We start from the raw sequence: 18,003 nt of genomic DNA on the forward strand, positions 1-18,003 counted from the left end.
ATTTCCTCCCCTTTTACCTCCACTTTGATTGTTTTGCTATCCTTGCTCCTCGGCTTCTTCACCATTTCCACATACGACCTTCCTATAACCCTCTCTTCTTGTTTATTCTCCTTTCTGTCGAGATTTACACCCAATTTTTGCAACATCTCCGCCATGGAAAACCAATCCCCCCTTTCCCCTCTGCTTTTCAGAATGCATATGCTGCATCTCTTCTTCTCTAGGTCGACAACCCCTAACCGGAGAAAGCATCCCGCACTGTTGGCATCTCGCATTAGAGAGTAACTTCTCCCCATTTCCTTCCGTCCCTTTTCCCATTTTCCTTCTTTCCCGTCCTTGATGCACTGGTTCAAACCCTCCAGAAAAAACCTTACACTCTCCGACCCTACCCTCTCTTGCTTTCCATGATGATAACTTGGGGTTTGCCTTTTTTCTCCTCAATTCCAATTTCAAACACCTTCGACTCTACCCCAAAGCTAATCCCCTTCCATTTTCTCCGATTCTCCGCTCGACTTTCTCTCTCAACACCTTCGCCCTCACGCTCTCGCTCACTCTCACTCATCACCTCTTGCTCAAAGGCTATTTTTTGGATGGTATGAAAATGGGAATCTTTATGTTGGAAGACAATGGAGAAGAAAGTCGTAGGAAAGAGATGATAGAGAAGAGAACAAGCAAAATGGAATAATGGATGTGAGGTTGAGATGTTTCACCTTAATAAGGGCAAGAGTAGTACTTCTTGGAATTGGGGCTTATGAAGTTTTGGCCCTGTTGGGCCAAGAGGTTGTATGTCATCTCATGACACAGTTGTAATGGCATTCCTTAATAAATTAAAGAGTTATTGTTAATTTAATTGACATATAATCCTATTCAAACTTTACAGAAAATAGTAACCGTAATATTTTTATTTAGAAAGAGTTTTAAGAACATTTTATATCATTAAAAAAGGGTCGAAAATCTTGCCTGAAATTAATCAAATCCTCTCATTGTCTTTCTTATACAGTTCCATATTTATTCTTCATTAGTTTATGTTATTTTATATGATGAGATGAAGTTGTGATGGGGTATTGGATATCAAAAAAATGTTGCAATTGGTTATCTTTAGAGGACTCTTGCAATTGATTTGTGTTTTAGGGGGAATATTGCAATTGATTTGTCTTTTAGACAAATGGAGATATGCTGAGGACAACATGGGCACTTATATGACTTAAAAGCTATTACATATGAATGATTTGCTACAAGCCACATTCCTGGATAGGCTTCCAACTGCTACATTTCATGGATGTTGCATGCATTCAAAATTCCAAAATGAGTTCTCTATGCATGGCTACAACACTAGAATGGGAAGAGTGGGAATGGGAATCCATTCCCACCATTCTATCCTGTGAACAGATAATTTATATTCTCATTTTGAGTTAATCTCACTTCATTTTCTTGATTAGAATGTTATTTGTTTTTGATCCTTATTCCATGTATATGACTCTTTGCTTTTGCATCTGCTGATGCAATATACAACTTGGTTGTTCTAGAAAATGGAAGGAAGGACCTCATGCTTCTTCTTGAAGGTTCTCAGGTATGAATAATGGATGGTATTTCTTTTCTTTGGAAATTTCCATTCTCTCTCTCTCTCTCTCTCTGTGGAACATGTGAATCCAGTCTCCTAGTCCATGGCATAGGTTCTCACCCCTTCCCATGTCCTGGAAGCTAAATTCATGACCATCCCACAGCCCATGGATCAGACCTGTCATTCAATGATCTATTCATCCAGTTGCTTGTGTTCATCTTTTCATTACTTTTTAAAATCCCTGAACTTAGATGAACCAATTCCAATAAATGGTTGTTTACAAGAACTTGTATCTCAATCTACATAATGTTGATTAACTTAATTTGTTTCTTCCAAAAGTGAACATGCTTAGGCAATACAGAAATATTTTTTTGTGACAAAAAATTAGATCTCAAAAGAATATGTTAGAATATAACTTACAGTGCTGGTAAGCCTGGAATTTTGATTGTAAAACAGAATAGTCAACTGATTTATTGTTTTCTGTGTCAACTGAATGCATTTGAGGCCAAGAAATCCTGCTGTGTGTGACAAGCATTTACGTCCTATTGGTTCAATTATTAAATTTAAATAAGGAAATACTCTAAGTTTGATGTTAATAAATAAATAAATGAATGAGTTTTAAATGAATCAAAATCTCATTTTCATAGTTGTGGTTCACAAAATTTTGTTGGTGGTGAACCAATAGAAGTCAACTTTAAAATTATCCCTTGAGAAACATAGAAGAGTGGTAAAAGTATTTCATGTCTAAATTATATCATGTCAAAATCAATATCTAGGATTATCAAATCTAATAGAATACAACTAAGCTTGATGTGGGCTTGCAGATTGCAATGAGTCAGCAATATATTCTATGCAATGACACCCTCTGCTACCAACTCCCTAATAAAAGATATTTCTTATTTAATGTGTTATCACAATTGAGGGTCATTATGCTTCCTGTATTATATTTTGGGATACAATTTTGTCTAAAAGCTGGGTATTAGTACATCCACCAAAAACCCCTCCATCTTTGTTATCTCAGGACCTGCCTTTGATAGAGAGCCAAGAGACACCACTGGCCTGCAAAGGCTAGTGTTATTCTCATTGTTGTTATTATTAAGGTTATTGTTTTATTTCTAATATGTAAGTTAATTATTATAGGAAGCTACGAAAAAGGCCCAAGAACAAGCTGCTGAACGTGTCAGATCTCTTCAAGAGGATTTGGCGAAGTCTAGGTAAATTTAATATTCCTCCTGTCCCCTTTTTTCATGGATTTTTGTTTGGAGGTTTTGTTGATTTTAAGAAACTTACAAGATTAAGGATTTTAAGGTTTGCTTTTGTTGGTAGGGCTTTTTTGTTTTCTTTTGATGGTTGGAAAATCTCCCAACAACGTCTAAATCTCCCAAGCGCTTAACTATCTTATTGTTGGACCTCAAGATCCTCAAAGAGCAAATATCTAACTCTTTTGAAAGGTCTAAGATCTTCCTTATTCATGTATCCCTTTCCCTTGAGAAATCCCCATGGTAACAATATTCAAGTTCCCTTCAACTCAAAAGTTTTAATTCCCATAGATAGCTCTTCTGTCAAGCCTTATCAATGCTAAGATTATGATCTTTATTACGAATCAAAATCCAACTGCATAATTGAATCCAACCATCCTTAATTGCCCTAGGTTACCTAACGGGCCCTTATCAAAATTTAATTTGAAAGTTCTGAAGGCAAGAGTTTATAATTCTGATCAAATGCTAGAATAGCTATCTATTCTAAAGAGAAGAAAAACCCACCACCCTAACAACAAACAACCACTAAAGTAACTGAGACGCAAGAGAAAAAAGAAACCCCTATTGGGCACTAATGCTTCTTGAGCCCAAGCTCAACCACTTCCCTAAAGTGGTTACAAATATGAATTCAATACTTATGAGGTAGATATATTTTTATTGCCCTTGAGGTTTGGCTCAAGTGGTAAAGGGATGGGGAGGGTTTGTGGGAGGTTCTAGGTTCAAGTCCCAACGAGGACAAAAATTTACCTATAAAAATAAATAAAAAATAAAAAACTTATGGGGTAGAAAGCCTCATACAAAAGAGATCAATTGAGTGGCTCCTCCCTTTTGCTAACGTATCCACCATGTGATTAGTTGCAAGAGGAATCTAACAAAAGGAACATCCCAAGTCTGTTTTTTTTTACATAGGCAAAAAGAGGACATATTAAAAGCAGCTTAGAGAAGGCAAAGCAAGTACGCACAGTATACTATCAAAGCCCAGTATAGGCATCCCAAGTCTATTGTAATATAAAAATTTGGCAAAGCCAACCATCAAACCTCCAAGAGGCTCTTTCTTTCTTATTTACCTAATATTGGACTATTGCAGATTCTCCTTCTACTAGAAGCTTGGATAGATCCATAGCTTTAGCTACTTTTAGACCTTCATGTGAGTAATATCTCTGCCTCAATTGCTAGACCCACTCCAGCATTTTTAGAGAATGCTCTCACTAGTATTCCTCAATGATCCACAAGTGCTCCTCCAATTCCCATCTGTCCTGCGTTATCTAAGGAGCACCCATCAAAATTCGACTTGATGCAGCCACCCACTGGAGGAAGGGGTTTATAGGTAGTATCTTCTCAATCAGCCTAGCAGATCTACATAGTAGTTCGACCACTGCATTCCCCTCCAATTGAACAAAAATAGTAGACAGTCTTCAATGAAATAAGATAGTAGACTGCCTTATCCTTGAAAAACTCTGCCATATCCTTGAAAAACTCTGCCATATCCCTCTGCCTGTTTTGTCCCTCTGTCTTTTCTCAAATTCTTAAATGAGATTAAACTTTGAATGCTTGCCTGTGGGATTTTGTTTAGTGCTTCGTGTTTTGTACCTTACATTTGTTTTTTCTTTAGAAATTTACTTATTAACAGACCTTTCTTATTTATCATGGATTAGATGCATTAATCAAACCTCTTTCTTTGGCATATATGCAAAATTATATATAAAAATGTATGTCAAATATTTTCATGTCTTCTTGATATTTGCTGCTCTTGCTTTTTAGGATATATGGGATCAGTGTATGCATGGTCTCACTGAGTCCAATGGCCCTGTCCTTGTTAATGCATTTATGTGCTTTTTGCCTCATCTCATTAGCAGATGTATTCTATCTATTTGATGTCTCATGTCAGGAGTGAGATCATATCATTGCGATCAGAGCGTGACAAATTTGCTTTGGAAGCAAATTTTGCACGAGAGAGACTTGAAAGCTTTATGAAAGAATTTGAACATCAGGTGAACGTTCTTTCTGAAATATTTTCTACATTCTCTCCTCTCTTTTTGGGTTTGCCTATTATATGCTAGTTATGCCACAAATATTTTTGTTGGAGGTATAAATTTTTTCTTAATTCGCTTTGGGAGAAAATATTGCACGATAGTCTTGATAGCTTTACAAAAGGATTCGAAGATCAGGCGAACTGAATGTTTAAAATATGTTATCCATTCTCTCACTTTTCTGTCTATGGGCATGCCATTGTCTGGTTTATATAGTATCCATTGCACAAATGATGTGGGTGCTTGTTTATATTGCTCTCTTATTACATATGATGGATATCATGTCAGAGAGATGAAGCTAATGGCATCCTAGCAAGAAATGTGGAATTCTCTCAGCTAATAGTTAATTACCAACGAAAGATACGTGAAAGTTCTGAATCTTTGCATACCGTCGAGGAACTTTCTCGAAAGCTAACTATGGAGGTGAGAATTATAATTATTGAAACTGTTGCCACTGATCTCTCTTTGATAAGTCTTACTATATGTGTCTTATGCTAACTATATTTCTTGATGCTTCACAGGTGTCTTTTTTGAAGCATGAAAAAGAAATGTTGTCAAATTCTGAAAAAAGAGCTTCTGATGAAGTTCGTAGTTTGTCTGAGAGGGTCCACCGTCTGCAGGTTGGGTGCTGATGATTGAAGTCTTCTGTCTTAATATTTTTATTTCATTTTCTTACTTTATTTTTTACAGGCGACTTTGGACACTATCCATAGCACTGAGGAATTTCGTGAGGTAGCTCATCTAGTTAATTTATGTCTTTATCTTTCCATTTTAGTTGCACAACCTTCACATGTCATGTGGTTATACAACTTAGCTGCTTTGTGGGTGCTGCAGGAGGCTAGAACTGTGGAGAGGAGAAAACAAGAGGAGCATATAAGACAGATTGAGGTGTGTCTTGATAAGTATTATTACTCGAGAATAGATAGTTAATAAGAGGATCATTTATATCTATCTATCCATATCTATCTAACACAAGCTTGTGCTCGCACATGTACATATATCTGGGAATTTTTGTGTATTATATTCTAAATGTAGATACTTGCTTTTGATTTCTAACTTGATTGGCATGGTGCTGCTAATCTCACTCCATTATATATTTGAACTGAAATCTATCTATCTATTTATCTACTACCCACTCACAACTTAATATCTCTCTCTCTCTCTCTCTCTCTCTAACACAAACACATTCTCGCACATGTGTGTGTGTGTCGGAGCATTTTTGTGTATTATGTTCTAAACATAATTTTGTAAGATCTTATAAATGTAGGTGGTTGCTTTTGATGTGTTATTTCATTGGCATGGTGCTGCTACTCTTAGTCCATCAGATATTTGAACTGAAAAGTTATCTATTTAAGATGATATTGTTATTAAAATTTCTTTGTTTGACTTAACAAGTTCATTCCAATTATATTAGTTTGTTTTTGTTGGCCTGAACTTGTTCATGGAATTACTGAATGATAGGTCTTCAAGATTATCAAATTGCTTATGGATCATCATCTATTAAAGAACTCTTGATACATGTTTCCTTTTGTAGTTTTTGTTGCAGACTTGCAGTTATCACATGGCTTGGGATTGAATGGAAGCCTATAAGGCTATTTATTATATGAACATATGGATAAAAATGAGAAAATCCAACAAGCTTTAAACAGTTGAATAACCAAATACAGTGGGAAATGCTTATTTTATTTTTGGGTGTATTACTCTTTTGTCTAGTTCCTTCTAATGTTCATTCCTGTTCCATTTTTATACATCGATGTTTGTATGAATTAGAGTTTGCAAGATTCTTTCATGCTAAAGAGCATGGATTCTACTGTACATTATTACACCTAAGTGGTATTTATACAGAGGGAATGGGCTGAGGCAAAGAAAGAGCTACAAGAAGAACGTGATAATGTTCGGACGCTCACACTTGACAGGGAACAGACTATAAAAAATGCCATGAGACAAGTTGAAGAAATGGGAAAAGAACTTGCTAAGGCCTTGCAAGCGGTTGCAGCTGCTGAGGCTAGGGCTGCTGTTGCAGAGGTTTTTGTTAACTTTGAAAATTTATTCAATTGAAGTGTTGTCTTTTTCCTGAAATATTTATTAGGGTCTTAGGATCTTCAATCCTTTCTTATCCAACCAATAGAAGAAACTTTTTTATTATATTCTGAATATAATTGTTTTTCAGGCTCGATACTCTGATCTGGAGAAAAAGTTGAAATCTTCTGAAACCAAGGTATCTTCTCTAATATTCAAATTTACGTTTTATTAAAATTGCCCATTTTGAAGCACATCATTTTCATTGGCCACACAGCCTCAACATAGTCATTTTTCTTGCTTTTTATACCATGATGTTATTGTCATTCTTTACAAATACTGTAATTACATGTAGATGAAACTTAAGGTGTAACGGTCATCATTTTAGTCCTTTTGTTTGGTGGGCTGACTTTCTTGACTTTCCACCTATTTTTCGAGTAATCCAACTGAAGTAAGGAATTAATTATTCTTATTCAATTTTGTGAATGAAGTTGTATAACACATTTCACCTTCATGACATGACAATGTGCTTTTAAGTTACATCATTTTTGTGACCGAAGTCAATTCTTCTTCTTCTTCTTCTTCTTCTTCTTTTTTTTATATTTTTTTGCTGTTTTTTTGTTTGTACCTTGACACTTGTTCTACTCCTCAGGTTGTTGAGATTAATGGTGAATGTGGACCCTCCTCGTCCTCAGCTCATGAGGTAAGCACTCATTTCCAGTAATATTTCTCATTGACTACTCTTATTAGGAATGTGTACATACATTGATCTCATGGTCAATGTTTGTTTGTTTTTTCATCTTTTGGGGCTTTTATTGTTTGATCACTCCTGAATACCTCCTGTTGTACTTGGTTTGTGTCCCTTTTTCTTGGTTGGTGCCATTTATATATTTCCTATGCTTGCTCTATTGAAAAAGAATTAATCTCATGGTCAATAATGACTTCACTTATTTGTGTGGTTTCTTTCGTTCACAACAGAGAAAGATTGTAATAATGGTATAGACAAGGATGAGAGATCCATCATCCTAAAAAAGAAAGGAGAAGAAATAAAGAACTAACCATACGCAAATCCCAAACCATTATACCCTAACTAAACTAAAGGGAAGCAACTAAGCAAGTCCCTAAGAACTTAGTTAGAGAGGAGGCATCCCTCTTAGCAAAGCTATTAGTGCTTGTTTAGCTCAGGCATTCCGAGTGGAATTGAGTGCCAAGTTTCTCATCAAGTCATATGATCCAATGCATTTATTGGTCACATGTCCATGGTCCTTTCCTTCCCTTAGAAGAACCACAAAATAACAGCAACTAAACTTCTTGCCATTGTGAACGACTTGGCAATAACAACTCTTTGTTTGTTTTGAACCTGTTAGATAGTGTACAGTTATTTCAGTTATTTACTTTTCCTTTTCTTTCCTTATTGTATTGTGGGTCCCACTAACATGTATATATATACCCAAGTCCAATGTGTATTATTAACAGTTTTTCAATAACAGAAATTAGGGATTCTCCCTTTTCTCTCTTTTCACAGAACCATTTGGCAAGAGCGGAGTTGTAGGACCTTTGAGGGGATGGATTTATTTGATGCAAACTTTGAACGATGTTTTTATCCATTCCATGTTTATGTGAACTAGAGATTGCTTGGGAGTTGGTTGTCTCTTTTTGTTTCATTTCATGGATTCTTTAGGATCCCATTAACTTTTTGGTTTCTATTTTTATAGCCTTTTGGTACTCATTGTATACTCCTGGTATGCCAAGGGTGCACCTCTTCTTGCTTTTTTTTGTTTTTTTTTCTTGTTGGTGCTTGTCAATAGATACACTTTGTTTACCTATCCCAAGAAGAAAAAAGAAAAATTGTGGATGACCCATCTCTCATTGTGGTGGCCTCTTTCAAACCTTGAAATTGGGTTAGAATCTTTGCTTCAATGGCTAGGTCTTAACTCGCATGCTTAGAGAAAGCCTTAACCTGAAGGCACTGAAGGGTTTGGTTATCCAAGCTCTAATGGAAGCTTTCATCTGATGTGGTAGATAGCTCAATCTTGTGTAGTAAGATGATACTAATTCATATACGGAAAGACTTTGGGACTGAACCTTGATGGACCTACCTTTTCTAATGGAAGATCCTAGTGTTCCTCCAACTTAAATAACCTATAAGATGGCTAGTAGAACATGATGCCAGGAGACTCTCCATAAGAGTCCTTGTTAATCCATGGTAGGAAATAGGTTGCCTATCTACAATGCCATTGAGCCTGTCCACACAATTAATTGCTTCAATTTGTTTAACCTCATTTGGTTGATTTCTTTTATTCCATAAGTAGCGTTAATGGTCTATTTGGGAAGAGGCCTAACATAGAGTATTAGATTGATTTTTACTTTATCATAAATCCCCTTGGAGTTGATATCTAATCTCATATGCTTCTAAACTAGCACTATACGTTTAAACTCATCTTAGCTTTTGTCACTCTAGAAGTTAAATAGAAGTTTATGGAGATTTAAAATTGTGTTCACTACCAAATTAAGATTCCGCTAGCATAGATGATATTAACTCTATAATTATGTTTATGGTTTGATCAACAATCAAAACCAAAAATTCCCTAGCTTAATTTAAAATCTTTAGAGTTGAGGACGCATCAAAACAATTCAATACTTCCAATGGGTTTATACTGTGCTTTTGATGGGTAACTATTCAAAAATAGATTGAGCTTGACCCAAATAATTTTTTGATAGGTAAATTGAGAGAATATATAAAAAATGCTTGGAAAATGATGCATCAAAGTACACATAGAATACAATTAAAGCAAAAAAAAAAGCAAGAGAGAGAAGGGAAAAGAAAATACCAACCAAAAAAACAAAAACCAACCCCCTACACCCCTAGAAAGTTGGATTGTTCCCAGTAGGTACCCCAAACTTAGGCCAACTGAAAAACGTTAAAACCTGGAAAGAACACAATCTGCTCCTTGAGCAAGTTTGCAACATAATACCCTCAACCACACTGAGAGCCAAAAAGCAACCTCACATAATGAGAACTAAATCACCATTGCTCCTCCCTCTTTCTTTGGTCACCGTCAGAGGAGAACTATTGCAATTAATCGGACATTCTAGTTTTCAGATTTCTCTCTCAAAGCAGGATGATGAGAAACGTTTCCTCTTTCCTTCCCTCAGAGACCTTAACACCACACCCTTTTCTTGCCTTCATTTTCCTTAGAAAGGGGCTAATTTCCTTATCAAAACCTGTAGAGGGCATCCCTACAAAGCTATTGAAATCGGTCAACTTATTGAAAAGGCAGTCAGAAATAAGCTCCCCCCCTTTGTAGCGTTCCTCGGAAAATCCAACAAACTGCTAGCTTGAAGCATCATTCCTAGTGGTCAAAAACCAGATCCCAAATGCCTAAAAGAAGGCCTCACCTTTGATTGATTTGTTGGCCCATTGCCAACAGTAGGTGACTTAGCTGAAGAAAAAGGGGGAGATGATGACCTACCTTCAAGACTCGTCGTCTCTTCCAAGAGGGCGTCATCAACTCTTGAAATCCACTCCATTGGGCTTTAAGGTGATGCACTCAAAACGGGGTCGGTGAAGGTTGCCACGGGGCTAACACATGCTCCATCGACAAGGGAACTCTAAAGACCCTCTCTGCCTTTTTACCCATATTCCCTTTGCTGGGTTTGGAAAAAGGACCTTTGGGCTGGCCCTCTGAAGGGTAAAAGACCTTTGAACCTAAACTCAAAGGGAACAACCTAGTCTTGTCCAGCCCGCTAAAGCTCCCTCCCAAAGAGCTGAAATTTGTTGCTATGGGTTGGCCCAATAAGGACATGCAATGGCTCCCTTCTCCCAAATCCTTGTCTTTAGAAGACTTGAGGCTCAACGACCTGCAAGGAGACTCAGTAGGTTCAATGACATGCTACTGTCTATTCCAGAAAAAAGGTGCCTTCGTCATTGTGTGCATTGTGAAACTTGGATCTGGACCCAATGCCTGCAAGTCTTCATCAACATGTTTCTCTTTGTCCCACTCCTCTCTCCCTACTCTATGTGCACTTCCCACCTTTTCATCCTTGACCTCTAGATCTTTGTAACTCCCCTTAGAGACCATCATCATCAATCATGGTGGAATTTCCTATCATAGTTGGATGACAAGGACAACTTCCCTATCCTCCTTCCCTGCTTCTTCCAAGAATGCATGTAATAGAATTACGTGGAATAATTACAAAGCTAGACTCAAACAATACCCAAAGTACTGGCATGTAATAGAATAATTATAAAATAGTCCAATTGCCTTACTCTTTTGTATGTGGAAAACGGACAAAAAAAATTCAATGAACATTTGTCTTCAATTGAAGGTGACCTAAAATGGAGCCTACATCAAAGATCATCCTGGCTGGGATTCATGGTCAATGATCTTTCCCCATCGAATTTGGTACCTGCCTAGTCAATAAATTTGTATCGGGTCAAAAACCTTGTGTTATTTAGGAGTATGCCATTTGGTAAATTGTTCTAAGTCCTTAGTTTTGGGCATTATTAGGATGTTTCATGTATCAGTCCTTTTGGCAGAAGGGAAGAGGATGAGATATTCAACCACCTCCCTCTAAATATAACTCTGTTTATGTAGTATAAGTGTATCATCCTTCAATCTAATATCTTAACGCTGATAGGGGTGTGGGATAACACTTGGTGGTAACTACCCAAGTAAAGGTGAGGTAACTAATATAATCTTGTAAATAATCAATGGGTCCTCTCTCCCTAACCTGAAGATCCTGTTGTTCCTCTCAAGCTGGATAATGTAAGGGGGTAACTAGCATATTTCCCTGCCGCAGGAGTCCTTCCTGAAATTCCTTCCAAAACCCTGATAAGGAATAAGAAGAACATCCTTCTCATCTCTAGATGAAGCCCATAAAACATGAGCCAAACCTAAAAACTCTACTATAAGTACATGGAAACTCTGCTTTGGAGGAAAAGATGGTTGTAAACCTCCCTGCTCACCTTGCACAAAACACACTGCCCATGCCTGGTGGCTTAACAAGGTCTCTGGATATGCATTAACTCATTAGTGTTAACCTTTTTTTTAGCTATGGATGAACTGAAAGTTCCGACTTTTGATGGACATGATAGGCTTTCTTCTCATCTCGTGATATGTGAATGCCGTTTTTCTTTCCCTTTTTATTTTCACTGGCATCCCAATATGTTCAATTTTTTAACATATTTGTTGATTTACAACCAATATGATTCGTTAGTCTAATTTTTGTATTGTGTAGTAATCTTTATCATGTTACTCATTCTTACGATAGATTATGACACACATGCCAATTTATTGGTGTAAGTTAAAGCTAGAATTTTAGATAAATTAATCAAATCTTGATCTTTTCTTAAAGAAATTAATTTTAATTTTTTTAGATCAGAAAGTTATTGTCACTGCTAGCAATGTTGTTCCATATTTTGAAAATTTCTCATGCCAGTAAGTACTGTATTGAATACATGTCCATGCTACATATAAGTCTGATCACCTTCATCAAACCTTGCTCTAGGCTGTTGTGGACTTGCATATTGAGAAAGAAGAGATAGAAAAATTGAAGGAAGAAGCACAGGCTAACAAAGCTCATATGCTACAGGTTTATCTTGCATCCCGATATGTGTATTATTTTGGTAAAGAAAATGTGTTAAACTAAATTGCACTTTGCAGTATAAAAGCATAGCAGAGGTGAATGAAGCTGCACTGAAACAGATGGAATATGCTCATGAAAACTTCAGGATTGAGGTAAGTTTGGTGTTACATGAGAAACTGAAAGACAAGTTTTCAGAAAGTATTTTCTATCTTTATTCAAGTCTCCTTCTCAATATTCATTAGGCAGATAAGCTAAAGAAATCACTGGAAGCAGAGGTTATGTCACTTAGAGAGAGGGTTTCTGAACTTGAAAATGAAGCTATTTTGAAGTCCAAAGAAGCAGCATCTACAGCTGCAGGAAATGAAGAGGCTCTTGCTTCTGCTTTAGCTGAAATTGGTAGTCTAAAGGAAGAAAATTCAATCAAAATGTGAGTATTTTCATGCATGTTGTTTGATTCTGAGTATGTGAGTATGCTATTTAGTGTGTGATTTTGAGTTTTCCATTTGCTTTCTCATTCATTTTTCCCATATAGGTCCCAAATTGCGGCGATTGAAATTCAAATTTCTGCTTTGAAAGATGATTTGGAGAACGAGCATCGACGTTGGCGTTCTGCACAAGACAATTATGAAAGACAGGTTACTTATACTTTTTTATGAAGTCGTATTGTGCTCTATCTGCTTATGGAATTTGATGGTATTTGCTTTCCATGTGTCTGATCACTTTTGCTCCAAACTTCCTAAGAGTTTCCATTTTAAATTGTACATGTTTACATGCTTTACCATTAGATATTTAGTCTGAAGATAAACTAGATGAAAATTTGTTAATCGGAATAATGTTTCACAATTTTATCTTTTCAGGGGAAGTTGTGAACAACAAATTTATTGAAGTCCTGGGTTGATATTCTTTCCTATGTTGTCTTTTTCCAATATATCAGTTTGGATAAGCTTTATTACGAATGACTATAGATTTAATTTCTGTGTTGATATTTTTCACTGTATCCTACTCTTATCAGTTGCTATTCTTTCTGAATTGCATTTTTGAATCGCATAATCTAGGTCGGCGTCACATGTTGTTTTCACATCTAACTTATTATTAGTGGCTGCTCAAAAGTTTGGAAGTAACCATCTTGTTTGAACTCTATTCACTTGTTTTTATTAAAATGCAAATGAATATATGCTTGCTTCTCTTTTTCCTTTTTCAATACCTTTGCTTAAACTTCTGCATGCAAATGAACATATTCATTCTTTTTGCCAATTCTTAATAAAGGAACCAGGCTGTGGAAATTCTTTAACCTCCTACATTGTGCACAGCTGGTGAGTGTTTGCCTTTTTGTTTTTTGTCTTTTGGTTTCTCGTGTATACTCCCTGCATGCTTCGGGTTGCCTTTTAAGCTCCCTTTTCCTAATAAAGCTGCTGTGGGTTTATCTATCAAAAAAAAAAAAAAAAAAAAAAATTGTGCACAGCTGGTCAGTTTCTTGGATTTTCCTCATAACCCTTTCATATTTTGTGGGAGTTGGAGTACATTTGTGGTGGTGTTCTTTTGGTTGTTCTAGGGGAGGAAACATAGTTTTAAAAGGTGCAAGGTGCACTTAAGGTACAAAAGTCTCCTATAGCTTAGGCATAAGGAGCAACACAAGCTGTGTGCTTGAGTGAAGTGAAATGCGGCTTGGGATGCATATCAATTTCATAAAATATAATTTAAAATCTAATCCAATTAATAAAAATTTTAATATTTCAAACATTTAAAAGAAACATTCAATAAAAAAGTACTGAAATTATATAAATTTCAATATACTATTAGAAATTTCAAGAATAAAAGTGTTTAGAAAGGAAGAGTAAAGTCGACAAAGCTCACCTCTTCAATAAGGCACATGTCTTGGCAAGCAAGACACTATAACTAGGGAGTGGTTGGGCCTTGAGCCTAAGCGCGCTTTTTAAAACTATGGGAAGAAAATGGTAAGGCTACGACTAGACAAACTACTGGAACTGCTCTTGGAAGCATTGGTTGGATTGTTTTGGTTGTCAATGATTGCTTCCTTGCTCTTTTTGAAAAGATTATGTTCTTATATTTCTGATTAAAATAATTCGGTTTTCAAAAATATTTGTTCTTGTGTTTCTCGTCAAAGAAATTTGGTTTTGTAAAACTTTTTAATACAATACATTTAGTCTTTCTTCTTCATTAGTTGAAGCTAGAAAATCTCTCAAGAAATTCACCCCATATGAGGTCTAGCCTGAAAACCTTAAGACCTGTGCCATTAAAGCTTGATATGGAGTTGTCTACACTGCACATAAAAATATGTTTGAATGTTGAACCTGTTATACATCTTTCTTAGATCTGTGATTTATCTAAAAAATGTAATGTGTGAATATCACATTCCATATACCCAACCATCATTATGCATAAGTTTCTTGCCATTGTCATGCTTTTTTAGTGTGGTTGTAATAACTTCTATATTTTTCAGGTCATCCTACAATCAGAGACAATTCAGGAGTTGACAAAAACATCACAAGCTTTGGCTTTGCTGCAGAAGGAGGCTTCTGAATTGCGTAAACTGGCAGATGCAAAAAATGCTGAAAATGTAATGTCCCGATTCTCACTTATTTCTCAGTTATTTTGGAAACAGAAATTGTCATGTTGGTTTTCTACATCTTGCACCAAGTGGAAATAAAGGCAAAAACAGAAGATGGAAAAAAAATTATAAAATATAATTGGTTACTTTATTTTTTTTATTTATTTGATTAATGGGCATTTAGATTTGGTGGAAATATTCAATTGCTTTTTTCCCCACTTTGTTAGCTATGCTTTGTCTGTCTATTAAACAAAAACAGACTGTTGACCTTGATGAAATGAATAACATTTCTAGAATATTTTTTCCACATTGTCAATTGAGGTGAGTATACAAAGCCCTTAAGTCTTTAGCTGTGTATGATGTGCATAGGCAGTTGGGAAATGGTGAATTGCCTTTTTCTTCATTGCCCAACAGCAATGAAGTTATGGAATAAATTCTTTAGACTTGCTAGCTTGGTATGGGTCCTTCCTAGGGAGTCAAAAAGATATGATGGTGACTGCATTGGGTGGCTTGGTAGCAATGCCAAGAGTAATCTTCTATAATGTGTACCCATACTTGCTTTATTATGATCTCACTTGTTAATTGTTCTGAGGGTATGTTTTGAGTGGATCCCTAATCAACTTGGACACCTAAGCATTAATTTTGATGGTTGTTTTTATGTTTTTTTTGGGAGTTGAGGGCAGAAAATTCCATGTTTAGAGAAGCCAGAAACTCTTTATAAATTCAATAGGAAATATTATGCCTATTTGAGTAATTTTGTTAAGAGAGTTCTTGGCTTATAAAGAGCTTAATATAGAAGTCATGAAAAGATTACTTCTTGAAGAAACTTTATTTTGGCTTGTACAGAAAGTTATGTTATATTTAATGAAACTTCTACAATAGTGGTGCTGGTTATGCTCTTGGCATTGGCTTCAACTTTCAGCTAAATCCAAGAACAAAAAGCTATTCAAAATGGAGCCCAAGTGGTGATGGAGTATTCCATAATTATGTGGGAGTTACAGCTTTTTCTGTGCTAGTTGGGTTAAGTCAGTCTATAATGGCAAAGGTGTTTGCATTGTTAGAAGAACTCATGCAAGCAAACTCCATGGATGTGTTTGGTTTGCCAACATCTAAAATCAGGAATGGAAATTGTATGTTGGGAAATGATTTATGAATGTAATAGATAGGAGATTTTCATTCTAATGCTTGATTAAAGCCACCAATTTTTATTCTCATTCTGGCGTTTGGTTATTTTTAGGTTTGCTTAAAAATTAATGCAAATTCACATAATAACCCTTAAAATAATTTTCATAAAAACTTGGATTTAATTATAAATAAAAAAGAAAATAAAAAGAGGTCATCCACTTTCCTTTTATTTTAAGCCTTAGGAATTGGAATGAAAAATTACCATGTCCTCTAATTTTCAGGGAATTTTATATCCAAGGAAATAAAATTTTTCAAAGTTATGTGCATTTGAAAAATGGTATCTTATACTTGGATAGGGATAGTGATTTCTCAATTAAGATACCTATGAAAACCCTGCAAGCTTAAGCAACTTTTTGGAGGTGGGTGACCAAAATTTTATATCCTGGGTATTGCAGTGAAAAGAGTTCATTGGAAATTGAATTTGTTTTTGCAGAAGATGTATTATCTAAAATCGGTGTTGGGTGATCTTTGTTGTGAGTCCACACGCATCCAACTAGTTAGCAGATCCTTTGGCTAAGTGTTGTAATGTCTAAGGTTAGACATTTTTGTAAGGGAGTTTATGACTCCCTACTGGAACATCAAGTTTCTGTTGGGCCTGGGGAGCATTCAATAAAATTTAAACTGTTTGAGGCAACTAGGTTTTCCTTATTCATGGGCATCGACAAATTTCACTAACCTGTGTAAGTGTTGAGAGTTAATTTGTATCTAGTGTTTTTGTCGACTTTCTGTAACCTTTATTACAACAATATCTGTTCTGAAAAAAAAGAACAGATATTGTTGTAATAAAGGTTTGGAAGGAGAGGAATAGATTAGCCTTTAGGGGAGGTGTGTTAGATATTCAGAAACTCAAGAATTTTTTTGTTTGTAATTTATGGAGCTGGGCTAGATTATATATTGGAGAGAAGTCTCTCTCCCTTATAGGCTTTTTGGAGTGGTTAGCATCCACTTAAGGGGTGGTGAGGCTTTTTTGGCTCTCTTTTTTGCTTGTGAGGCCTTAGTTGCCTTGTATACCCCCTGTATGCAGTGTGACTTTTTGCCTCTGGTTTAATTCAATTCTGGCTTACTTATAAAAAAAAAAAAACAATATCTGTTCTGAAAAGAGGCTTATATCTATACAAATATAAATTACCCAATTCACTGGCACATATTGGTTGTAATAACCTACATGTTTATAGCTCCCCATGTTTACAATATCTTGAAGGCATATAAATTGCAAAATTTGAACCCTGGTTCAGCGTTTGATGCTGACTTCCTTAAACTGTTGTGTGCATGCATGCTTGCACACTGAAATCCAGAAAATTGCTCCATATACTTGTTTCTGATGCGTTTACATTTTCCTTTTATGCCTACAGATTTTCAATAGAATTACCTGTAAGCTCATTTGCCCATATATGTGTTTACAGTCCTTTAAAAGAAATCCATTTGTGATGTTTACATCTAGGAAGCTGAAATTTGATTCTTTACAAAATCTGGTTTGTGTACATCAACAGTCAGTCTATGTAAGTAAGAATCAATTTGTGTTTCAAAGAATCTGTGCATAGAGCAGCAAATAATTATTAAAAAAAAAAAAATCAAAATTTAGGTTAAAAATAAATAAAGTATTATTCTTTGGAGAATTGGGAAAGTCTTTGAAGAAGTCTTTGAAGTATTAGTTTGATTTGCATTCTTTCTTTCTTTCCTTTTTTCGCCTTTTTTTTTCCCTTTCTTTCTCACAATTACTTGAAAAAGAAAACTGTGAAATGTTATCCTGACTTCTTTACTGAATCTTTTCTAAGTGAATATAAACTAACTCAC

At 35.7% G+C, this 18,003-nt stretch overlaps 1 protein-coding gene across 2 annotated transcripts in view; it reads left to right on the forward strand.

Moving 5' to 3' along the window:
- The window catches only part of LOC100251875 (nuclear-pore anchor), a 73,573-nt gene that overhangs the window by 45,360 nt on the left and 10,210 nt on the right, over nucleotides 1–18,003 (forward strand). For both annotated transcript variants that reach the window (XM_010646780.3, XM_010646781.3), the window contains exons 19-33: nucleotides 1,524–1,567; nucleotides 2,699–2,772; nucleotides 4,706–4,808; nucleotides 5,136–5,270; nucleotides 5,369–5,467; nucleotides 5,538–5,579; nucleotides 5,682–5,735; nucleotides 6,693–6,872; nucleotides 7,018–7,065; nucleotides 7,519–7,569; nucleotides 12,378–12,461; nucleotides 12,533–12,607; nucleotides 12,698–12,882; nucleotides 12,988–13,090; nucleotides 14,917–15,033. In XM_010646780.3, coding sequence (XP_010645082.1) covers nucleotides 1,524–1,567; nucleotides 2,699–2,772; nucleotides 4,706–4,808; nucleotides 5,136–5,270; nucleotides 5,369–5,467; nucleotides 5,538–5,579; nucleotides 5,682–5,735; nucleotides 6,693–6,872; nucleotides 7,018–7,065; nucleotides 7,519–7,569; nucleotides 12,378–12,461; nucleotides 12,533–12,607; nucleotides 12,698–12,882; nucleotides 12,988–13,090; nucleotides 14,917–15,033 — 1,394 coding nt within the window. The remainder of the gene's footprint in view (nucleotides 1–1,523; nucleotides 1,568–2,698; nucleotides 2,773–4,705; nucleotides 4,809–5,135; nucleotides 5,271–5,368; nucleotides 5,468–5,537; nucleotides 5,580–5,681; nucleotides 5,736–6,692; nucleotides 6,873–7,017; nucleotides 7,066–7,518; nucleotides 7,570–12,377; nucleotides 12,462–12,532; nucleotides 12,608–12,697; nucleotides 12,883–12,987; nucleotides 13,091–14,916; nucleotides 15,034–18,003) is intronic.

This window comes from Vitis vinifera, chromosome 19 (assembly GCF_030704535.1).
Source record: "Vitis vinifera cultivar Pinot Noir 40024 chromosome 19, ASM3070453v1".
Lineage (NCBI taxonomy): Eukaryota > Viridiplantae > Streptophyta > Magnoliopsida > Vitales > Vitaceae > Vitis > Vitis vinifera.